Genomic DNA, 25,639 nt, shown 5'->3' with positions numbered 1-25,639 from the left:
TATCCTGCAGATCCTCTTCCTCTAATACATTTAGCCATAGGCCCTGAACAAGCATGCAAATCAGATGTTTCTGACTGAAGTGTGGAGCTGACTGGAACAAATGCAAATCAATCTAGGACTGACTAGCCAAAGATGGTACAGTCTGCAGTCTGCAGTTTAGACCACCTGGCTGGAACCTAGTACAGAGGCTGAGTGAGCTGGGAGGCAGGAGGTGCAGTGGGAAGACAAGGCAGTGGATTCGAAACAGGGGGTGGTGCCAAAGATTTATTTTTTTAGGGTGCTATGCAAATGCTTGATCCACCACTGGGCTAATTGACCTGCGGCATAAAATGGGCGTGGTAATAACGGGTCATGAGCAGGGGCAAATGTACATGAACTTAGCAGCAGTTAATTCAGACAGTGGACATCAACAGGAAACTTTGAACAAAGCCCCGTCTCCTAATAAAAAATGATGCCCTATTTAATATACATAAAGAAGAGATTAGATTGTGAGCTCCTCTGAGCACAGTGTCGTGACTATGTACTCTGCAAAATGCTGCAGAAGATGTCAGTGCTATATAAATACATAATAAAATATGGTAGGACATTAGACTATGACTATGGTAGGATTAGATTGTGAGCTCCTCTGAGGACAGTCATTAGCTATTGCAGGCGATTTTTGTTTTTTATTATGGTTTATTTTTTTCCCGGGGAGGCCCGACTCTTATCACTCCCTCAGCTCGGCGGGCCCCCCTCCGTTTATGCTCGGTGCCGCAGCGGAAGATACAGCTACAGTCTCCGGGGTGAAGCAGATGCTAGAGCTCCAGCCGCCTGGTCCACGCCGTCTCCTCCTCAGCAATACTGCTTGCACTACTTCCTGATTCAGTGCGTGCGAGCGGTATTGCTGAGGAGGAGACAGCGTAGACCAGGCGGCTGGAGCTCTAGCATCTGCTTCACCCCGGAGACTGTAGCTGTATCTTCCGCTGCGGCACCGAGCATAACAGGAGGGGGGGGCCTGCCGAGCTGAGGGAGTGATAAGAGTCGGGCCTCCCCGGGAAAAAAAAAAAAACAATAATAATAAAAAAAAAAAAATCGCCTGCAATACCTAATGGGCCACTCAAAAAACGGAACTTGAGGGGCCCCTGTGCGCTTGCACGGCCGTATTTCCGCCACTGCGTTCAACCATTAAGCGCACTTTACACAAGGAGATGCTGTATGCGAGAGTGATGCAGAGGAAGCCTTTTCTCCGCCCACAGCACAAACAGAGCCGCTTGAGGTATGCTAAAGCAAATTTGGACAAGCCAGCATCATTTTGGAATAAGGTGCTGTGGACTGATGAAACTAAAATTGAGTTATGTGGGCATAATAAGGGGTGTTATGCATGGATAAAAAAGAACACAGCATTCCAGGAAAAACACCTGCTACCTACAGTAAAATATGGTGGTGGTTCCATCATGCTGTGGGGCTGTGTGGCCAGGGCAGGGACTGGGAATCTTGTCAAAGTTGAGGGACACATGGATTCCACTCAGTATCGGCAGATTCTGGAGACCAATGTCCAGGAATCAGTGACAAAGCTGAAGCTGCGCTGGGGCTGGATCTTTCAACAAGACAACAACCCTAAACACTGCTCAAAATCCACTAAGGCATTCATGTAGAGGAACAAGTACAATGTTCTGGAATGGCCATCTCAGTCCCCAGACCTGAATATAATTGAAAATTTGTGGTGTGACCGTGTGAGTTAAAGAGAGCTGTCCATGCTTGGAAGCCATGAAACCTGAATGAACTAGAGATGTTTTGTAAAGAGGAATGGTCCAAAAGACTCTCATTGGAACCTACAGGAAGCGTTGAAAGGCTGTAATTTCTGCAAAAGGAGGATATACTAAATATTGATTTCTTTTCTTTTTTGTCGTGCCCAAATTTATGCACCTGCCTAATTTTGTTTAAACAATTATTGCACACTTTCTGTAAATCCAATAAACTTCATTTCACTTCTCAAATATTACTGTGTGTGTCTCCTATATGATATATTTAACTGACATTTTTTATCATAACAACCAACGATTTATACAGGAAAATCATGACGATTAACAAGGTTGTCTAAACTTTCGCATCCCACCAGGGCCGGATTACCGACCAGGCAACAAAAGCAATCGCTTGGGGCCCCATTCAGAGTCAAAGGGGCCCCATTAGCACATAAACCAGCCCTTGCCATCCTGTCAGCGGTGGCTGGATGGTATAATGGTAAAAGGGACTCTGAGCAGTGCAGTAACTATGGAAAGATGCATATCATTTTAAAGCTCTCTTTCTCCTCTTTCCAATAATATCTAAACGGCTGCTCTATGCCTTTTAGTTTTCGATATTTTCGCGATTGAAATCGCGGCCACAGGACGACTTTTCTCCAAAGTCAGCGGTGGCTGGATGGTATAATGGTTAAAGGGACTCTGAGCAGTGCAGTAGCTATGGAAAGATTCATATCATTTTAAAGCTCTCTTTCTCCTCTTTCCAATGATATATAAACAGCTGCTCTATGCCTTTTAGTTTTCGATATTTTCGCGATCGAAATCGCGGCCACAGGACGACTTTTCTCCAAAGTCAGAGGTGGCTGGATGGTATAATGGTTAAAGGGACTCTGAGCAGTGCAGTAACTATGGAAAGATGCATATCATTTTAAAGCTCTCTTTCTCCTCTTTCCAATGATATCTAAACGGCTGCTCTATGCCTTTTAGTTTTCGATATTTTCGCGATTGAAATCGCGGCCACAGGACGACTTTTCTCCAAAGTCAGCGGTGGCTGGATGGTATAATGGTTAAAGGGACTCTGAGCAGTGCAGTAACTATGGAAAGATTCATATCATTTTATAGCTCTCTTTCTCCTCTTTCCAATGATATATAAACAGCTGCTCTATGCCTTTTAGTTTTTGATATTTTCACGATCGAAATCACGGCCACAGGACGACTTTTCTCCAAAGTTGGCAGCTCGATTCAGCACAATGCAATGAAATATAAGGAACCCAGGGGGATATAATTACAAACATCATGCTGGTAGGTGTGAGGATGTAATGAATTAGTTGTGGGTATGCTTAAAGGCATATCCACAGGCACTGCTTGGAGTCCCTGCTGACACAGGAGACCAGGGTTCGAATCTCAGCTCTGCCTGTTCAGTAAGCCAGCACCTATTCAGTAGGAGACCGTAGGCAAGTCTCTCTAACACTGCTACTGCCTATAGGGTGCGTCCTAGTGGCTGCAGCTCTGGCGCTTTGAGTCCACCAGGAGAAAAGCGCGATATAAATGTTATTTGTCTTGTCTTGTCAAATGATGCCGTGCGCTGCTGATTGTCTTCAGAGCCAGGCTCTCCTCCTAGGTCCCCCTCCTGCTACTGTGCGCTCTGCCGCTGCCCACTCCACCCTCCCTTCCCACAGAGAACCACAGCTGCAGCAAGAATGATAGCAGCAGATGGCAAACGCTCACTCACCTATCCATGATCCAAGCAATAGAGATCCCGTCATCTGAAACCCATCTGTCTCTTCTACAGTGCAGCCGCTCGCTCTGAACTTCCTGATTCTCAGATCAGACATGAAGTAGGAAGTAGTAATAGTAGTAGTAACAGAGCGGCAGCACTCTAGAGGAGACAGATGGGCTCCGGATGACGGGACCTCTATTGCTTGGATCGCAATAGGTGAATGTGATTCATCTGGTGCTTTCATTCTCCCCCACTGCGGCTGCCTTCTCTGCTGGACTATCGTATTCACTGGGATGGAGGCTGCATGGTGGCTGTCTAGTTTGGGAGGAAATTGGTTGTTCGGTGGTGGGAGTGGTTATGTAATTCTGTCTGGGGAACGGCTTCCGGTTTGGCGGTGTCCAAATCTTTCTGCTATTGCCAGGCTGGAGATGCAGAAAGTGCTGCTGCTGTGATATCTGGCGCCCTCTTCACAGGGGTGCCCCAGCCCCTGAGTGCAAATGTCCCAGCCATTCATCTCTCACTCTGCATTTTGCCGCTGCTATTCCCTGCATTGTGCACCCACAGAGGAAAGCGTGCTGTTGCCCATAGCAACCAGTAGCTCGGCTGCCCGGTGTGTGCGACATATTGCTGTGCAGCTGCATCTTCTGATTCTATTACGACATGATGGGGGGGGCCCAAATCAGTTACTTTGCTTAGGGCCCCATTTAGCCTTAATCCGGCTCTGCATCCCACTGTATGTTTTTAGAGCTTTCTTTGGGCAACCAAGCAGAACTTAATCCAAACAGGTTTTCTTTCACCAGACCATTGTAGAAATGATCCTTCTACTTAGAAGGGCACTATGGCAAAAAATATTAAAATTTAAAATATGTGCAAACATATACAAATAAGGAGTACATTTTTTACAGAGTAAAATGAGCCACACATTACTTTTCTCCTATGTTGTAGTCACTTACAGTAGGTAGTAGAAATCTGACAGAAGCAACAGGTTTTGGACTAGTTCATATCTTGATAGGAGATTCTCAGGAATTTATTTATTTTCAAAAGCATTTAGTGAATGGCAGTTGCTCTGTCCAACTGCCAAAAAACTGTGTAGCGAGCAGGGAGGCTGGCCAGCATCATTATTTAAATCCTTTTTGTGGAATATCTTTATAAAGAATAAAAGCCTTGCTGAGAATCCCCTATGAAGAGATGGACCAGTCCAGAACCTGTCACTTCTGTCAGATTTCTCCTACCTACTGTAAGTGACAGCAACATAGGATAAAAGTAATTTATGGCTAATTTTACTCTAGAAAAAAGGTAATCCTTATTTGTATATGTTTGCACATATTTTAAATTTGAATATTTTTGCCAAAATGCCCCTTTAACTACCTAACGACCGCGTCATGCCAATGGGCGTGAACACGGCAGCAGCCTCAGGACCGCCTAACGTCAATTGGCGTCAAGTCCTGGAGCTGCAGTTTCCCAGGGAACAGCCACACGCATGTGCGATCGTTCCCTGCCAGTGATTAGCCTGCTAGCCGCCGATCACGGCTAGCAGGCTGTTTGTAAGTGAAAGGGGAAAGAAATCCCCTTTGTTTACATCAGTACAGCACTGCGGTCTCCAGCAGCGCTGTACGAGATCGTCGATCCCCGGCCTCTGATTGGTCGGGGATCGCCGTCCTCTCATAGGCTGATGCCTATGAGAGGCGGAACAGGAAGGATCACTGTCCTTTTCAAGTCTCTGCATGGAGGGGAGAAGGAAAGGGGAGGGAGGGAGGGATAAACAGCCGTATACAGGCTGAGAAAAAACAAAAACAGCCACAGCGATTGGACCCCTCCGGCGTCATGTCCCCTTAGGGACAAAAAAAGGAGGTGAGTCCGATCGCTGGGCTCCATAGCTGAGCTGTGCAGGAGGCTGAAAAGCCTGCACAGCCCAGTGCAACAACAAAGAGCCTGGTCGGTAGGGGGGTTTAACACTGCGGTCCTCAAGTGGTTAAAGTGGACTTGAACTTTTGCACAGAACAAAAGGAAAACATAGGGAAGTGCACCCTGTATGTATTTAGAGAGTGTAGCTTGTTTAATGCCCCCTCATTTGTGTCTAATAAGTTGTAATTTGATCTCTCCGCTGTGTCACATGACTGCCATGGCAGAGATGGCAGATAAGATCATTTGAAAGCACAGGATATTAACAATATGTCTGCTTCCATGAATCAGGAAGTAGAAACAGTGCAGATTTACTTTAGGATTTGTATCAGCTGTTACAAAGCATTTTTTTTTGTTTAAAGGTTATAATGCTGTTGCATCTCTTTTAGAGCAGAGAGTACAATCTGAGTTCAGGTCCACTTTAACATAAGTAGTATTTAGACAGAGAGAAGTGTGGCAGCATCATGTCATCACCAGCACCCCCCATTGCTGCACATCTATAGAAAGGTGAGCCCTACATACTGGCTCAGGTATCCGGATAAGCCTGGCAGCGTCATGTCGTCACCAGCGCCTCCCATTGCTGCACATATATAGAAAGGGGAGCTCTGCATACTGGCTCATGTATCTGGATAAGCCTGGCAGCGTCATGTCATCACCAGCACCCCCCACTGCTGCACATCTGTAGAAAGGTGAGCTCTGCATACTGGCTCAGGTATCTGGATAAGCGTGGCAGCGACATGTCATCACCAGTGCCTCCCATTGCTGCATATCTGTAGAAAGGGGAGCCCTACATACTGGCTCAGGTATTTGGTTAAGCCTGGCAGCATCATGTCATCACCAGCGCCTCCCATTGCTGCACATCTGTAGAAAGGTGAGCCCTACACACTGGCTCAGGTATCTGGATAAGCCTGGCAGCGTCATGTCATCACCAGCGCCTCCCATTTCTGCACATCTGTAGAAAGGGGAGCCCTGCACACTGGCTCAAGTATCTGGATAAGCGTGGCAGCGTCATGTCATCACCAGCACCCCCCACTGCTGCACATCTGTAGAAAGGGGAGCCCTGCATACTGGCTCAGGTATCTGGATAAGCGTGGCAGTGACATGTCATCACCAGTGCCTCCCATTGCTGCATATCTGTAGAAAGGGGAGCCCTACATACTAGATCAGGTATCTGGATAAGCCTGGCAGCGTCATGTAGTCACCAGCGCCTCCCACTTCTGCACATCTGTAGAAAGGGGAGCCCTGCATACTGGCTCAGGTATTTGGTTAAGCCTGGCAGCGTCATGTCATCACCAGTGCCTCCCATTGCTGCATATCTGTAGAAAGGGGAGCCCTACATACTGGCTCAGGTATCTGGATAAGCCTGGCAGCGTCATGTCATCACCAGCGCCTCCCATTGCTGCACATCTGTAGAAAGTGGAGCTCTGCATACTGGCTCAGGTATCTGGATAAGCGTGGCAGTGACATGTCATCACCAGTGCCTCCCATTGCTGCATATCTGTAGAAAGGTGAGCCCTACATACTAGATCAGGTGTCTGGATAAGCCTGGCAGCGTCATGTAGTCACCAGCGCCTCCCACTTCTGCACATCTGTAGAAAGAGGAGCCCTACATACTGGCTCAGGTATCTGGATAAGCGTGGCAGCGTCATGTAGTCACCAGCGCCTCCCACTTCTGCACATCTGTAGAAAGGGGAGCCCTACATACTGGCTCAGGTATCTGGATAAGCATGGCAGCGACATGTCATCACCAGTGCCTCCCATTGCTGCACAGCTGTAGAAAGGGGAGCCCTACATACTGGCTCAGGTATCTGGAGAAGCATGGCAGCGACATGTCATCACCAGCGCCTCCCACTGCTGCACATCTGTAGAAAGGGGAGCCCTACATACTGGCTCAGGTATCTGGATAAGCGTGGCAGTGTCATGTAGTCACCAGCGCCTCCCACTTCTGCACATCTGTAGAAAGGGGAGCCCTGCATACTGGCTCAGGTATTTGGTTAAGCCTGGCAGCGTCATGTCATCACCAGTGCCTCCATTGCTGCACACCTGTAGAAAGGTGAGCCCTACATACTGGCTCAGGTATCTGGATAAGCCTGGCAGCGTCATGTCATCACCAGTGCCTCCCATTGCTGCACACCTGTAGAAAGGTGAGCTATACATACTTACTCAGGTATCTGGATAAGCCTGGCAGCGTCATGTCATCACCAGCGCCTCCCATTTCTGCACATCTATAGAAAGGGGAACTCTACATACTGGCTCAGGTAGTAACTAAAGTTTATAGTGTCCAAAGTGAATCAGTTCTCCAATGTCAGAGAATGAAAGGAGGAAAGGTAGCGCCCAGAGCAGCTCTCTCAGTGATGGGGTTTGACAGGTGACTGTATCAGAAAAAGGAGAGAGAAGAGTGCACCTCTACGGTGCAATACCTTTAATTCAGTTTGCAAATTGCAAAAGAAATGCACATACAAGATCGCATAAATTTGCAAGCATATCTCACATGTTCATTGTTCCACTTCTTGGACATTGACTGTGGCCAGGAGAAGACATCAACAAGGGTACGTGGTAGGTCTGGAGTCCAGCCAAGCTATGTGTGCCAGATGATAATGACTATCACCCTATATTATCAGCTTGCCTGGACTCCAGACCTACCACGTACCCTTGTTGATGTCCCCGCTGGCCACGGTTGACATCCTAGGAGTGGAACATTGAGCATGTGAGGCTTGAAAATGTATGTGATCTTGTATGTGAATTTTTTTTGCAGTTTGCTAACTAAATTAAAGGTGTTGCACCATACAGCTTTTTATGATACTGGCTCAGGTATCTGCATAAGAATTCTGGATTATGGAGGGATTTTACGGAGAGTTTTTAAGTGCTCTCAAAAACCCATAGTAACACCCCATATTTATTTAATTGTACATGGAGGGGAGCGTGGCCGCAAAGAAGAAGAAGGAGACAGACACAGAACATTTACATCGTGGTTTTCTCCTGGCCGACTCAATGCCAAAGAGCTGCAGCCAGTAGGACCCGCTCTATAGGCAATACTAGTGTTAGGAATAGGAAGTCTTGCTCAATGTCTACTTACATTATAAGTGCTGGCTTACTAAACAGGTAGAGCCGAGGCAGAGCCCTTGCCCGTGGTCTGATTAGAACAAGATAACCTTATTTAGTTCAGATATTGTCAACCATGTGTGGCATCAACCAGGTGAGAAATACAAATAAAAGAGTGTCTTGTCTATAATCAAGCATGGTAATGGGAGTGTCATGGTCTGGGGCTGCACTAGTGCTGCTGGCACTGGGGAGCTACAGTTCATTGAGAGAACTATGAATGCCACCATGTACAGAGACATACTGAAGCTGAGCATGATTTCCTCCCTTTGGAAATAACAATCCCAAACACACCTGCAAGTGAATCACTGCCTTGCTAAAGCAACTGCTGGACTGGCTAAAGAATATCTCCAGACCTGAACTCTATAGAGCATCTGTGGGGCATCCTCAAACGTAAGGTGGAGGAGCGTAAGGTGTCTAACATCCACCAGCTTCACCATGGAGGAGGGAAAGAAGATTCCAGTGGCAACCTGTGACGTTCTATTGAACTCCAGTCCCAAGAGAGTTAAGGCTGTGCTGGGAAATGATGGCAGGCAGACAAAATATTTTGATATTCCTCACATAGGGGTGTACTCACTTTTGTTGCCAGCGGTTTAGATATTAATGGATTAATGGCTGAGTGTTGAGTTATTTTGATTGGACGGCAAATTTACACTGTTATACAATTTGTACACTGACTACTTTGAATCAAAGTGCCATATATGCAATGCTGTCCCATGAAAAGATATAAAAAAAAGTATTTACACAAATGTAATGCAAGGTGTACTCACATTTGTGAGATGCAGTATTTTTGCAAAAATGCAAATTTCAATGCTATAAGGACTATGGTGAACAATCAAGCTCTTTCCTACCCATATATAGTAATATCACACAGAAGTGAGTAGTAATAATTGATTTTGTGTTCCTCTACACCTCACACTGATAAGAAAGCACAATAGCTAAATTAGTATAAATTGTGTTTAAAAAAGGGGGGTTGCCAAACTTGCAGACGTTAACTATAGACTGGAAAAGCTGTTTTTCAGTGAAAATGAAGCGTGTAACCTAATCTCATCCTCCACCCATTCTGCTCCTAGTAGTAGTCTAAGGTGCAAGTCCTTAAAGTTTCATTTTACAATTCACTGCAGGGGGATAGGTCAGCCTTCTGCAATTTATAACCTGCAAAAACAGCCCTAAATTTGCATAACCGGCTACTCTTCTATATTCTCCTTTAGGGAACGAGGAAGGGGGTGGGGGAGTCATCCTGGGGAGATGGAGACTCTCACACACATGAAAGGAATGTCAGTGGAGGTGTAAAGTTGCAGAATACACTGGCTGTGGTTGGGCTATCCTCCCCTTGACTTTGCAGTTGCAGGCTGCCACCTTGTCCAGCCATGGAGCGAACGTTACTTCTTGGAATCCTGGTAAGAATCTCTCTTACTTTTTACCTGCTCAGTCAGTTTATTGCTTGATAATGCTCAGTGATAGATGACATTACTTGGATATGCTTGGTAAGCAGAGGGTGGCAGTGTTGTTGGGCAGTTAGCTGTGACAATGGAACCGCTCTGTGTGGAGTAAAAGTATTTCAGGTCATGCGGCGTGCAGATGTGGTGGCTAATGACTTCTTCTATTAGACAGAAAATAGGGCCAGGCATTGCACATCTGCTGCTGTAGTTGAAAGTGATGAGTGGTGGGAGATCAGTCTACAGAAGCGCAACTACTGGGGGAACCCTGAAGCCCTGCAAACATGGCAGGTGGGGCGTTGTTTTTATGGCACCTAATGTGGGGCAGCACGGTGGCGTAGTGGTTAGCGATTTCGCCTTGCAGCACTAGGTCCTCGGTTCGAATCCCAGCCAGGTCGACATCTGCAAGGAGTTTGGATGTTCTCCCTGTGTCTGTGTGGGTTTCTTCCAAGCACTCCAGTTTCCTCCCACATCCCAAAATCATACAGATAAGTTAATTGGCTTCCCCCTAAATTGGCTCTAGACTACGATACAAACACTACACGGTACATACATAGACATACGACTATGGTAGGGATTAGATTGTGAGCCCCTCTGAGGAACAGTTAGTGACAAGACAATATGCTTTTTACAGCGCTGCATAATATGTCAGCGCTATAAAATACTTAAATACATAAAAATGTCATGGGGGCTGTACTGTTGTGTTACATTGTGTTACATGTTGTGCCTTGACAGATAATCCCCTGGACATGCGGTCACCACAGGTGTGGGTTAGGTGTGGGGAGGGGGTTTGCAGTGGAAGGTCCACAAACATTTTCCTGATGGATTTCCACGATGTGTCGTTACACCCTTGTCTGTCCATACTCAAGTTAGCTGTGCTTTCCTGGAACACTTTACCATCTTCCAGGTTGCCTAAGAGATCGTTGTTCCCTTTCCTCTACAGAAATGTTGGGAATGTGCTTCTGATTGTTAGACATCACCATTGTGATATGAAACAATTCTGGAACTGGTGGCAATGCTTGCATTACAGAGCTGTTGAGGTTTATCCAGGCTTTGCTTGGTGTAGCAGTAGGATGTTCTGGCTGCAGGTTTGCCGGAGGTGGAAGACAGAGCTCAGATGACATTTGCACAATTCTTTGGCTGTGCGGAGTCTCAGGTGAAGGTTTGTTCTATAAGCAATGCATGACTTGCTCTGAAAATCTTAACACGTTTCCAAAATACTGACACTGGATATTGCCCAAAAATGGGCACAGATATCTGGGATCATTATGTAAAGTCAATATAGACATTCTAAAAGACTAATAATCATGATGTGACAGATCTTCCTAATGACTTTAGTCTGTTGGTTGAATCAGGTCACTGGAACTATCATGATTTTGATAAATGGCTTGACATTGGAGGGTTTTTGTTTATGTTTTATTTTAAGACTGGTATCTGATGACAGTTTAATGTGACAGTTTAATGATGTGTAAAACAAGCTCGTCAACACTCACTAAACTCCACAATTGTGCTCACTTGATGTAAGCTGCCTGCGGCCATATATTCCACCACATGGTCGCTGTGTCACGGACAACATCAGAAGTACGCGTCACCGGTGGCCTGATATCCACAGAAAGGAGCTAAATTAAAGTAAACTTGAAGTGTGAAAACTCACTTCAGGTTAGATATTTACCCAAGTAGAGAGAAGGTTCTGGGTAATGCAGAGCCAATTCCAAGTTGAGATAAGGTTCTGGGTAGTATAGAGCCAATTCCAAGTAGAGAGAAGGTTCTGGGTAGTATAGAGCCAATTCCAAGTAGAGAGAATGTTCTGGGTAATACAGAGCCAATTCCAAGTAGAGAGAAGGTTCTGGGTAATACAGAGCCAATTCCAAGTAGAGAGAAGGTTCTGGGTAGTATAGAGCCAATTCCAAGTAGAGCGAAGGTTCTGGGTAGTACAGAGCCAATTCCAAGTAGAGCGAAGGTTCTGGGTAGTACAGAGCCAATTCCAAGTAGAGAGAAGGTTCCGGGTAATACAGAGCCAATTCCAAGTAGAGAAAAGGTTCTGTGTAATACAGAGCCAATTCCAAGTAGAGAGAAGGTTCTGGGTAATACTGAGCCAATTCCAAGTAGAGAAAAGGTTCTGGGTAGTATAGAGCCAATTCCAAGTAGAGCGAAGGTTCTGGGAAGTATAGAGCCAATTCCAAGTAGAGAGAAGGTTCTGGGTAATACAGAGCCAATTCCAAGTAGAGAGAAGGTTCTGAGTAGTACAGAGCCAATTCCAAGTAGAGAGAAGGTTATGGGTAATACAGAGCCAATTCCAAGTAGGGAAAAGGCTCTGGGTAGTACAGAGCCAATTACAAGTAGAGCGAAGGTTCTGGGTAGTACAGAGCCAATTCCAAGTAGAGAGAAGGTTCTGGGTAATACAGAGCCAATTCCAAGTAGAGAGAAGATTCTGGTTAGCACAGAGCCAATTCCAAGTAGAGAGAAGGTTCTGGGTAATACAGAGCCAATTCCAAGTAGAGAGAAGGTTCTGAGTAGTACAGAACCAATTCCAAGTAGAGAGAAGGTTATGGGTAATACAGAGCCAATTCCAAGTAGGGAAAAGGCTCTGGGTAGTACAGAGCCAATTACAAGTAGAGCGAAGGTTCTGGGTAGTACAGAGCCAATTCCAAGTAGAGAGAAGGTTCTGGGTAATACAGAGCCAATTCCAAGTAGAGAGAAGATTCTGGTTAGCACAGAGCCAATTCCAAGTAGAGAGAAGGTTATGGGTAATACAGAGCCAATTCCAAGTAGAGCAAAGGTTCTGGGTAGTACAGAGCCAATTCCAAGTAGAGAGAAAGTTCTGGGTAATACAGAGCAAGTTCCAAGTAGAGAGAAGGTTCTGTGTAGTACAGAGCCAATTCCAAGTAGAGAGAAGGTTATGGGTAATACAGAGCCAATTCCAAATAGAGAGAAGGTTCTGGGTAGTATATAGCCAATTCCAAGTAGAGCGAAGGTTCTGGGTAGTATAGAGCCAATTCCAAGTAGAGAGAAGGTTCTGGGTAGTATAGAGCCAATGCCAAGTAGGGAGAAGGTTCTGGGTAGTACAGAGCCAATTCCAAGTAGAGAGAAGGATCTGGGTAGTACAGCGACAATTCCAAGTAGAGGGAAGGTTCTGGGTAGTACAGAGCCAATTCCAAGTAGAGAGAAGGTTCTGGGTAGTACAGAGCCAATTCCAAGTAGAGAGAAGGTTCTGGGTAGTACAGAGCCAATTCCAAGTAGAGAGAAGGTTCTGTGTAGTACAGAGCCAATTCCAAGTAGAGGGAAGGTTCTGGGTAGTATAGAGCCAATTCCAAGTAGAGGGAAGGATCTGGGTAGTAAAGAGCCAATTCCAAGTAGAAGGAAGGTCCTGGGTAGTACAGAGCCAATTCCAAGTAGAGAGAAGGTTCTGTGTAGTACAGAGCCAATTCCAAGTAGAGGGAAGGTTCTGGGTAGTACAGAGCCAATTCCAAGTAGAGAGAAGGTTCTGGGTAGAATAGAGCTAATTCCAAGTAGAGGGAAGGTTCTGGGTAGTATAGAGCCAATTCCAAGTAGAGGGAAGGTTCTGGGTAGTATAGAGCCAATTCCAAGTAGAGGGAAGGATCTGGGTAGTAAAGAGCCAATTCCAAGTAGAGAGAAGGTTCTGGGCAGTATAGAGCCAATTCCAAGTAGAGAGGATGTTCTGGGCAGGGACGGATCTGGGGGGGGGGGGGCAAGCGGGTCTCTTGCCCCAGGCGCAGTTTGTTGAATTCTTAAAAAGGCGGCAAAATTTGCATGGGGAATGGCAGTTTAGGCGCCAAAACCTGACCTTGCCCCAGGCGCAACTTGAGGCAACTTGGTCTAGATCCGTCCCTGGTTCTGGGCAGTATAGAGGCAATTCCAAGTAGAGAGAAGGTTCTGGCCTGGGTAGTATAGAGCCATTTCCAAGTAGAGAGAAGATTCTGGGTAGTATAGAGCCAATTCCAAGTAGAGAGAAGGTTCTGGGCAGTATAGAGCCAATTCCAAGTAGAGCGAAGGTTCTGGGTAGTACAGAGCCAATTCCAAGTAGAGAGAAGGTTCTGGGTAGTACAGAGCCAATTCCAAGTAGAGAGAAGGTTCTGGGCAGTATAGAGCCAATTCCAAGTAGAGAGAAGGTTCTGGGTAGTATATGGGTAGTATAGAGCCAATTCCAAGTAGAGGGAAGGTTCTGGGTAGAAAAAAAGCCAATTCCAAATAGAGAGAAGGTTCTCAGTAGGACTTTCTTACTGGTGGCATAAATGGAATTTTATGACAAGGTGTGAAAATATCCCCTAAGAGACAACTTAAGAGTGAATTGAATTGAATGTGTGAATTGAATGAGGTCCAGGGCTCAGCAGTGGAGTTTGACATCTATAGTTGCATCATGAGGCCTTTGTGGGTGTGGCTTGCAGCCCAATGCCCATTTCATGTGCGTGGCTTAATGATTTCCCCTGGGAAATTACCACATTAAATGGACACTGCAGTAACGTCTAAGTCAAGCGCGCAGCAGTGTCAGTTCCGGTATTCCTTGTCATTGTGTGTTTCATGCACGAAAGAGTTTTAATTGCATAGTTACTAAACACATCAATCATCCTTTTGTGAGCTCTGTCAGCAAAATGTAGTTATATAACATCGCAACACTGGCCAAGCGGGTTACTAATCTGACAGAACGATTACACAATTTGTCTGATTTAACAAAAGAATTTAAGAAAACTAAGACTGGCCATACATTTAGAGATTGCCACCCGATGTGGCTAAACGATCAATTCCTCTCCGAAAGAAAAGGTTTCATAGAGGAATCGATTCCTACCACATACTACACACCGATTTTCAATAGATTACGCAGAGAATAAACTGCACAGTTCGAGGCAGTGTAACGCTGTGGGCCATCGATCTAACGCTGCTCTTGCCCGGTCCCCAATCGACCTAGATTTTCCATCCTGTCGGATTGGTACTTTTGATTAACTTTTGATTAACTTTAGGGGAAAAGATTGAAAGTCAATCGATCAAACATTTTTGGGGTAACGGTAACCAGCAGATGGATCGTATCTGCCAAATCAAATGGTAAAATCAACCAGTGTATTGGCACCTTAAAGAGACACTAAAGCAAAAAAAAAATTATGATATAATGATTTGTATGTCGAGTACAGCTAAGAAAAAAAACATTAGGAGCTGAGACATAATTCTAATATTGTTTCCAGTACAGGAAGAGTTAAGAAACTCCAGTTATCTATGCAAAAGAGCCATTGAGCTCCACAACTTTCAAATTCGCAGAGAGCTCTGTCTTCTGAAGCTTATTATCTCAACTGTCAGTCATTGTATTTTCTTTTTCTCTGAGGACAGGTCAACAGTTTGCTAGCCTGCTCTGTAAAATCATTTAGCTTGCTGAGTAGTGTATATACTGCAAATATTAGAGAATGATGCAATGTTAGAAAAAAACCTATATAACTGAAAATAAAAATATGAGAATATTTTCTTTACTACTAATGCTCTAGTAATTATCCATACTAAACATACAATTCATATCATAATTTTTTTTCGCTTCAGTGTCTCTTTAACTGTTCATTTATGAATGATCAGTGATTGGATATCGCGTTACATCACATGCACTCATTTTATTGATTGTTATGGTAGGAAGATTGATACGATTTAATTAAACAGATGATCTTTAACACAAATCAATCGCTGTAGATTATTTTGTGACAGCTTTTAAATTGATAATTTAGGATCATTTCATCACAGTCTATCCTCATGTGGCCGGCATTCTAACGTCACTTAAAAAGTGTTTTTAGAAGTCATGTTGCTTTGTAACGATTTTATTTTCTGCTTGCCTAAACGGTTTCATGTTTATTTAGGAGGGATAAATACTTGCTTTGCACTAATGCCACTAAGCCCTTAAGAAGGTTTTACAAAGGAGAATCACTGCAGATTATAAACCAATGACACAAAAACAGGTATCACATCACCGACATTCACAAGCAGCGCCACTACTACAAAAACATATCACTATCGAAGAATGCCGGGCTCGCCGCTGACGGTTTATATCTCCAAGTCAGATAGTGACAGTTATAGAACCAAAATCAAAGAATTAAAACAATGTGTCGTGTGGCTATACCAGATTTTTCTTTTCACAGTAGATCCCCACCCACCTCATAGCATAAGTACACTAGTGTCACAATGATATATGTGCGGTATTCACAAGCAGTTCTGTGTGTGAATGTTATGTGTACAAGTGTTGATTTGTAATGTGTTTAACACAGAGTGAAGGGGAAAGTATGAGTTCATTATTATCGTTTACAGTGTGTTACTGTATAAAATAGAAAATACACATGATGGTGCAGCGTGTCACCGGTGAGCCATTAGTGCACCGTCTCACCAGAAGATACAGATAATGGCGCAGTGTTTAAACAGAAAATACACATAATGTGGCAGCTTTTCACTAGAAAGAACACATAATGTGGCAGCGTTTCACCAGCAACTACACGTAATGAGGCAGCGTTTCACTATAAAGTACATGTAATGCGGCAACATCTCACCAAAAAATACACGTAACGTGGCAGCGTCTCACTAGAAAATACACGTAATGCAGCAGCGTTTCACCAGAAAATCCACATAAAGTGGCAGGGTCTCACTAGAAAATCCACATAATGTGGCAGCGTCTCACTAGAAAATCCTCTTAATGTGCAGCGTTTCCCCAGAAAATACATGTTCACTATAAAATACACATAATGCGGCAGCATCTCACCCAAAAATGTCACCATGTGATAAATGTCAGAATGTAAATCTAGGAGAGAAAATGGGCAAACACTGACTAAATCATTTATACATAATTATTGTAAAAATTAGCACTTTTTTATTACATAGTTTTCACTGGAGTACCTCTTTAAGTTCTTCAGAAAAAAAGGACTATGTTCAACCCAAATGGGTCAAATAGCTCAGAGAAGCTCGTTTGCATTGATAACAATTTAAAGTTTTTTTTAACTCTTGTTCCTGTACTGGAAACAATATGGGACTCTTTTCTTTGCTAATAATGTTTTACTTCTTAGCCGTACTACACATACAGTTCATTATCTTCGCTTCAGGTTTGCTTTAAGTGTCATTATTTAGCATTGTTCTTCCTGCTGCTCACCCTCCCCCCTCGTGACCTCTCTACAGAACAGAACATACAGGCTGGCTGTAGCCAATAGCAGGTCTGTACTGCTTTCATTCATTTGTCAACCCTAATGATCAATTAACATGTTTTTGGCAACAATAGCTATGTTGGTGTTTTAGGCTTTAGGAAGGGTGAAATATAACACTGTCTAATAACCCACCTAAACATTCCACACTGATAGGGAAACGCATCTATATATTTCTTGGCTGTGAGTGGAAAGAAGACTATCCATCTCTGGTGTAGCATTTCATTACAACTCTGGGCAGTGCAGAAACTATTGGTAGGAATGGCACTGATTTCTTGGCTGAATGGTTTTGGCACTATATTTTCACTACAGCATCAATGTGGCATTGCACTACTATTTCACCTAACCCAAAGCTCTGAGGTGTGTTTTAGGCCCGGTTCAAACTGCATAGATTAAGAATTGTTCAGTGGAAAAACTGATCTATGGAACGGATCAGCTTTTAAAAAGGCATCAGTTTTTCATCCGTGCCCCTCCACGCGTGACCAGTGTGTAACGCTCGGTGGGCGCAGAGAGGTCTGATTACCGGTGACCTGCAGCGTCACGGGGAATACAGACGTATACTAGATTATATGTGATCTGCAGTATCACCGATAATCCAATATACTAGCTAACCTCTGTTCACCGGAGTAGAGTGTAGTGTTTAGGTGTAACAGTAACACTTAGAGGACTAGGCCTCAGTACAGTAAGACGTACTGTACAGATTACTTCCACAACCCTGAGCTCTCCAAGACGGGAGGAGTCAGACTGCTAGCAGGAAGTATCTTCTGAAAGTCACCCTCAGACGGAAGGGTTACTAACAGAACGAGGAACCTCCTCCAATGGTGAGGTCGGTTCTCGAGGTCGGACAAGCCAGGTCGTACACACACAGACAGATAAAGTACAAGATCGAGAGGCAGAGGCGGAGTCAAAGTACAGGCAGGGTTCGGCAACGGGGTATCAGAAATATCGGAGTACAAAATCAGGAGGCAGAGGCGGAGTCAAGGTACAGGCTGGGTTCAGCAACGGAGTATCAGAGATAACGAGGTACAAGGTCAAGGTTCAGAAGGATAGTCGAGGCAGGCAAAGGTCATAACAAATAATCACAATCAAACTAGTACTTTAAGCTATCAACAAATCTAGCTTAGTGTAGGATTACAGCTCCAGCTGGTCCCGGCACACTAACGGATCTGACTAACGGATCTGGGTGCTCCCACGTATGTGAACGCAACGCCAGACAAGGAACAAATGAACAGCTAGCAGTATATATACATATCCTCTCTCCAGCACCTCCCTAAGTGCTGGACCAATGAGGTGTGGAGCCAGGATCAGCTGACCAGCCTGGTCAGCTGACCCCTTCCTTGCTGCCATATATCCCCTGCCTGAGTGCGCGCGCGCGCGTCACTCTAAAACTAGAGGGACTACGAGTCCCAGCCAGCGCAGCCCCGCGCAGCGGTGACTCCGCAGCGGGGACCTGCGGGCTACTCGCCGCACCCAACGCGGCGGTTTCGCCGCGTTCTGCGGCCTCATGCACGGAGGCAGCCGCCTCATGATGCGAGGAGGCGGCTGCCTCTCCGTGCGAGACAAGGCTGAGTGCGGAAGGAGCCGCCCACCGCCGGCTCATGGCGGCGGCTCCTCCGCGCTTTCTCACAGTACCCCCCCCCCCCCCCCCGAGAAGTGGACTCCGGACAGCTCCTTCCAGGTTTCCCTGGATGTGCCGCATGAAACGCTCTCACCAACTCGTCCGCATGCATGCGGTTCCCAGGCACCCATTGCCTCTCCTCAATGCCGTACCCCTTCCAATGTACGAGATATTGCACCGAATTCTGTACAGTACGTGAATCAATTATCTTTTCCACCTCGTATTCAGGTTGGGCATCCACCAACACAGGAGGGGGAGGAGTGGGACCCACCTGGACCGCTGGCTTAAGAAGGGAAACATGAAAAGACCTTACCCCCCGCATGCTAGTGGGAAGTTCGACAGTATAAGTAACATTGTTGATCTTTTTGGTTATCGGAAATGGACCCACAAACCTGGGACCAAGCTTATTAGAAGGTTGTTTTAGGGCCAAGTGACGTGTGGATACCCAAACCGGGTCTCCTGGTTGGAATCTCCACTCCACCGACCGTCTCTTGTCGGCTTGACCCTTCTGACTCAAGAAGGCCTTCTCCAGGTTATTTCTTACTGTCCCCCACAGGTCCTTGAATGACCTTTGCCAGACCTCCAGGGCTGGAAACGGAGTGGAGGCTATAGGCAATGGGGAAAATTTGGGTGATCTTCCCGTCACTACTTGAAAAGGCGAAAAACCGGAGGACGAGTTTTTTAAATTATTTTGGGCAAATTCTGCAAACGGCAGAAATCTGACCCAATCGTCCTGTGCTTCAGCTACATAACACCTTAAGCACTGCTCTAACGATTGATTTATTCTCTCAGTCTGGCCGTTGGTCTGAGGGTGATATCCAGACGAGAAAGACAGTTTTATGTCCATGAGCTGGCAAAAAGCTTTCCAAAAACGTGAGACGAATTGAACTCCCCTGTCTGAAACTATGTTTTCGGGAATACCGTGCAAACGAAAAACATGCGTAATGAACAACTCGGCCAGTTCTTGAGCGGAGGGGAGTCCTTTCAAAGGTACAAAATGGGCCATTTTGCTAAACCGGTCGACCTCGACCCAAATGACCGCCATTCCCTCAGACCTGGGAAGTTCGCCTACAAAATCCATGGACAGGTGGGTCCACGGTTCAGTCGGGGTGGGCAATGACTGCAAGGTACCGACAGGTGCCAGCCGGGAGGGTTTACTCTTGGCACATGTCACACACTCCTTCACATATTCCTTGCAATCCGCCGCCAGAGAAGGCCACCAGGCGCATCTGGCTACTAAATCTTGTGTTCTGGATGCCCCCGGATGCCCTGCATTCTTATGTGCGTGGAACATCTCCAGAACCTGAAGGCGAAACGGCAGAGGAACGAACAGAACCCCTGCGGGCTTCCCTTCCGGGATGTCCTGCTGAAAGGGACTCAGCGTCTCCCTCCAATCCTCCCAAGTACCAGTGGCTGCCAGTATCAATCTCTGAGGAATAATGGTCTCAGGAACGGAGGGCTGTGCTGTCTCTGCCTCAAAGCATCTGGACAAGGCATCTGCCTTAACATTCTTGCTCCCCGGGGTATATGTAATGATGAAGGTGAACCTGGAGAAAAATAGCGACCATCGAGCCTGACGAGGGCTCAACCTCTTAGCCCCCTCGATGTATTCTAAGTTCTTATGATCGGTGTAATCCGTAATGGTATGCTCAGCTCCTTCTAACCAATGTCGCCATTCCTCGAAAGCTAATTTGATGGCCAGGAGCTCCCTATTACCAATATCATAATTCTTCTCTGCAGGGGAAAACCTGCGAGAGAAATAAGCGCAAGGGTGCATTCTACCCTGCAAGCCTGATCGCTGAGACAGCACAGCCCCCACTCCTACCTCTGAAGCATCCACCTCCACAATGAACGGGAAGGACGTATCCACATGTCTGAGGATGGGTGCTGAACAGAATAGGCCCTTCAGAGTGGAAAAAGCATGTAAAGCCTCAGGAGACCAGTGAGTTGTATCTGCCCCTTTCTTGGTGAGACTTGTAAGGGGAGAAATGACTGTGGAGTACCCCTTTATAAACCGTCTATAGTAATTGGCAAAGCCAAGAAAGCGCTGCAGAGATTTCAACCCCACCGGCTGTGGCCACTCCAGCACAGCCGAAACCTTGGCAGGATCCATTGACAGGCCTGTGGTGGAAATTATATACCCCAAGAAGGCGACGGACGTTACTTCAAAGATACATTTTTCAAGTTTTGCATATAAGGAGTTCTGCCTTAACAGATTCAAAACAAACCTCACATGGTCTCTATGTTCAGAGAGGTTGTTGGAGAAGATAAGAATATCATCAAGATAGACTAAAACAAATTTCCCCAACACCTCTCTAAATACCTCGTTAATGAGTTCCTGGAAGACGGCCGGGGCATTACAGAGCCCAAAGGGCATCACCAGGTACTCGTAATGCCCGTCTGGTGTATTAAAGGCCGTCTTCCACTCATCGCCCTTTCTTATGCGTATCAAGTTATACGCGCCCCGCAAATCTAGTTTAGAGAAGATTTTAGCGTCTGTAATTTGTGTGAACAAATCGTCTATCAGTGGCAGGGGATAGCGGTTCTTGACTGTAATTTTGTTAAGGCCGCGATAATCAATGCAGGGTCGCAGGCCTCCGTCTTTCTTTTTAACAAAAAAGAAACCAGCTCCAGCAGGTGACCGAGACGGCCGAATGAAACCTTTGGCCAAGTTTTCACGTATATAATCCTGCATGGCTACTTTTTCGGGTCCCGACAGGTTGTACAAATGACCCCGGGGAGGTACACATCCTGAACGGAGGTCAATGGGACAATCGAAAGGGCGATGTGGGGGCAACTTGTCTGCTGCCTTGGGACAGAACACATCGGAATACTCGGAATATTGGTCGGGTACCCCCTCCACCTGAATTCTGGTTTGCCCCAGGGTCAACTTCCCCAAACACTGCTGAAAACAACGAGGTGACCAAGTGGTTAACTGCCCTGTGGCCCAGTCTATTTGAGGTGAGTGGAGTTGCAACCAGGGCATGCCTAAGATGATAGTGGAGGTTGACATGTGCAATACAAAAAACGATAATTGTTCCCCATGAAGTACCCCTATGGTGACCTTCACCTCCGGAGTCTGAGACAGTGCACGATTCCGTTGCAGAGGGGAATCGTCCACTGCTGTGACCTGAATGGGGGGTCTCACAGGAGAAAGGGGGATACCCAATTCCTGCGCAAACTCAAAATTCATCAATAAATGCCTCAGTGGCCATAGACTTATTCTCCCATGTAACCGTACAAGGGAGCAGTAACTTCTTTTCCTTAAGGGGTGCAGTTTGTGTGCCTAGGGTGTCACCCCCCACTATTCCTAGGCAAACTCGTTTCCCGACCTGTTAGGACAGTTTCGCACCCTATGCCCTGCTGCTGCACAGTACAGGCACAGCTGTTCTGTCATTCTTCGCCTTCGCTCTACCTGGGTCAGTCTCGACCGACCAATCTGCATTGGTTCGGGCGGCGGCAAGGCTGGGGAGGGAGAGACAGGCGGAGAAGGTGTTACTAGGGGTGTAGCGGACGGTGCCACATATGATGTCACCCTGACACGGTGACTGCCCCTAGCCTGCCTCAGATGGCGCAACCTGCGATCCACTCGGATGGCCGATGATATGGCCTCGTCAACTGTCTTGGGCTCGGGTACTGTTAACATTAAGTCGGAGACCTCCTCCGACAACCCAGACAAGAAGTAATCCATTAAAGCAAAGTTGTCAAATCGAGCCGTGACTGACCACCTACGGAACTCTGCCGCATAATCCTCAACCGACCCTCTGCCTTGCCGCAGGAGTTTGAGCTTCCGCTCAGAGGACGCAGCAAGGTCAGGGTCGTCGTAAATTACGGCCATGGCCTTAAAGAATTCTTCTACTGAGGTCAGAGCTATATCAGTAGAGGGTAGGTTATATGCCCAGGACTGGGAGTCGCCAGTCAGCAACGTTTTAATAAAAATGACCCGTTGGGTCTCAGTCCCCGAGGATCGGGGTCTCAATTCAAAATATGATAGCACTCTACTCCTGAAATTCCGGAAGTCAGACTTGTGGCCGGAAAATTTTTCAGGTACAGGCATACGTATGTCAGTACTAGGAGAGGATCGCACTGAATCAACTGACGTCTGGAGGGTTTGCACAGAGCCTGACAGGACATCAATCATAGTCTTGTGGCTACCCAGCACTTGGTTGATGTTTTCCACCGAAGTGGCAAGTGCGCCCAGACGGTCAGTATGTGCGTCCATTTGCATTTTTTGGGTCTGGCGTTCTGTAACGCTCGGTGGGCGCAGAGAGGTCTGATTACCGGTGACCTGCAGCGTCACGGGGAATACAGACGTATACTAGATTATATGTGATCTGCAGTATCACCGATAATCCAATATACTAGCTAACCTCTGTTCACCGGAGTAGAGTGTAGTGTTTAGGTGTAACAGTAACACTTAGAGGACTAGGCCTCAGTACAGTAAGACGTACTGTACAGATTACTTCCGCAACCCTGAGCTCTCCAAGACGGGAGGAGTCAGACTGCTAGCAGGAAGTATCTTCTGAAAGTCACCCTCAGACGGAAGGGTTACTAACAGAACGAGGAACCTCCTCCAATGGTGAGGTCGGTTCTCGAGGTCGGACAAGCCAGGTCGTACACACACAGACAGATAAAGTACAAGATCGAGAGGCAGAGGCGGAGTCAAAGTACAGGCAGGGTTCGGCAACGGGGTATCAGAAATATCGGAGTACAAAATCAGGAGGCAGAGGCGGAGTCAAGGTACAGGCTGGGTTCAGCAACGGAGTATCAGAGATAACGAGGTACAAGGTCAAGGTTCAGAAGGATAGTCGAGGCAGGCAAAGGTCATAACAAATAATCACAATCAAACTAGTACTTTAAGCTATCAACAAATCTAGCTTAGTGTAGGATTACAGCTCCAGCTGGTCCCGGCACACTAACGGATCTGACTAACGGATCTGGGTGCTCCCACGTATGTGAACGCAACGCCAGACAAGGAACAAATGAACAGCTAGCAGTATATATACATATCCTCTCTCCAGCACCTCCCTAAGTGCTGGACCAATGAGGTGTGGAGCCAGGATCAGCTGACCAGCCTGGTCAGCTGACCCCTTCCTTGCTGCCATATATCCCCTGCCTGAGTGCGCGCGCGCGTCACTCTAAAACTAGAGGGACTACGAGTCCCAGCCAGCGCAGCCCCGCTCAGCGGTGACTGCGCAGCGGGGACCTGCGGGCTACTCGCCGCACCCAACGCGGCGGTTTCGTCGCGTTCTGCGGCCTCATGCACGGAGGCAGCCGCCTCATGATGCGAGGAGGCGGCTGCCTCTCCGTGCGAGACAAGGCTGAGTGCGGAAGGAGCCGCCCGCCGCCGGCTCATGGCGGCGGCTCCTCCGCGCTTTCTCACACAGTGCTACCGGTTTGTCACTGTGGATTTATTGCAGCAGCACCAAACATGCGGTCCATGCCAAACGGATCCGTGGTAGCGGTTCAATGTGAAGGGATCCTATCAATTAACATAGTATTTGTTAACCAGGATCCGGGCTGTTTAGTTGCGCTTAAAGGGCCACTGTCGCAAAAATCATAAAATTATATATATATATATATATATATATATACATATATATATCACACACACACACACACACATATATATATATATATATATATATATACATATATATATGTATAATATATACATATATATATATATATATATATATATATGTATATATATATATATATATATATATATATACAAATAAGAAGTACGTTTCCTCCAGAGTAAAACGAGCCATAACTTACTTTTGTCCTATGTTGCTGTCACTTTCAGTAAGTAGTAGTAATCTGATATTAGCGACACTACCGAATTAGCGGTTTTGGTAGCGCATACAGGGTAATTGCGGCTACGGACAGCGGCTGCTACAGCTAAGGTACTTTGTATCCAAGCCCCAGGAATTTATAAAAACAATTTCATCCTTCGTCTCAGGTTTACTTTAAGTAGGGCACTAGAAGTGGGGATTGCGGCAAGACTTTCAGCCGTCTATGTGGTGGTTTGGCTCGAGAACTTCGGCTGCACTCAGTGGGGGCGTGGGGATGGTTTAGTCAGTGTTAGGTGTAAATATGGGGAGGTTAGGGTTAGGTGTAGGTTGAAGGTGGTTAGTGTTAGGTGTAGGTAGGGGGAGGTTAGGTAGGAGGAGGTTACGGTTAGGTGTAGGTAGGGGGAGGTTAGGGTTAGGTGTAGGTAGAGTGGAGGTTAGGGTTAGGTGTAGGTAAGGGGAGGTTAGGGTTAGGTAGGGGGAGGTTAGGGTTAGGTAGGGTGAGGTTAGGGTTAGGTATGGGGAGGTTAGGGTTAGGTGTAGGTAGAGTGGAGGTTAGGTGTAGGTAGAGTGGAGGTTAGGGTTAGGTGTAGGTAGGGGGAGGTTAGGGTTAGGTGTAGGTAGAGTGGACGTTAGGGTTAGGTGTAGGTAGGGGGAGGTTAAGGTTAGGTAGGGGGAGATTAGGGTTAGGTGTATACAGGAATGTAGTGGCTGTCGGTAAAGATCAGCCTGTAAAAGCGTGTCCCCCTCTTTGGTGGTAGCCGGGGACCAGGCTTTCCCAGTGGCAGCAGAAGCAGGTCCTCCAGGGGAAGTGGCCGGCGTGGAGTCCAGAGTGTATGGTAACAGCGTGCAGTTAAACCCAACCAATGATTCTCTGTGAGGAAAGCCAGAGCGGGGAAGCGGCATCAGCCTTTCGGGAAACCGCTAGCAGCTGGCGGCTATGGGCAGAGATTGGAGTGGTGCAATTTATTTTCTGACCCTTTGTCTTGTACCATTGGAATGGCCAACTTCTAAAGATACTATAATAAACTCATGAAATGGTATACCCATTTCATAACCATACTGTCATTAGTTTTTCCATCTGAAATCCATTATTGCTTTGTTTTACTTAGGGCCTCTATGGTCCAGAAGTTTAGTTTTTGTATACGGCGGAGAAAGGTAGCGCTACTGCAAACA

The 25,639-nt window shown here is 46.3% G+C and overlaps 1 protein-coding gene and 1 long non-coding RNA gene across 5 annotated transcripts in view; one reads left to right on the top strand and one right to left on the bottom strand.

Annotated features, from left to right (window-relative positions):
* Positions 1 to 25,639, bottom strand: part of LOC137541790 (uncharacterized) — a 318,006-nt gene that overhangs the window by 145,085 nt on the left and 147,282 nt on the right. The gene's annotated exons all lie outside the window — the stretch shown is intronic.
* Positions 4,615 to 25,639, top strand: part of LOC137541786 (cadherin-like protein 26) — a 136,024-nt gene continuing 114,999 nt past the window's right edge. For 2 of the 3 annotated variants that reach the window (XM_068263293.1, XM_068263291.1), the window contains exon 1: positions 4,615 to 4,675. In XM_068263293.1, coding sequence (XP_068119394.1) covers positions 4,619 to 4,675 — 57 coding nt within the window. In that variant the 5' untranslated portion in view covers positions 4,615 to 4,618. Of the gene's footprint in view, positions 4,676 to 9,726; positions 9,840 to 25,639 lie in introns of those variants that run through there. The other variant, XM_068263292.1, reaches the window with a different exon arrangement.

Source organism: Hyperolius riggenbachi, chromosome 12 (assembly GCF_040937935.1).
Source record: "Hyperolius riggenbachi isolate aHypRig1 chromosome 12, aHypRig1.pri, whole genome shotgun sequence".
NCBI classification, from domain to species: Eukaryota; Metazoa; Chordata; class Amphibia; order Anura; family Hyperoliidae; genus Hyperolius; species Hyperolius riggenbachi.
This window is presented reverse-complemented; position numbering and strand designations above follow the sequence as displayed.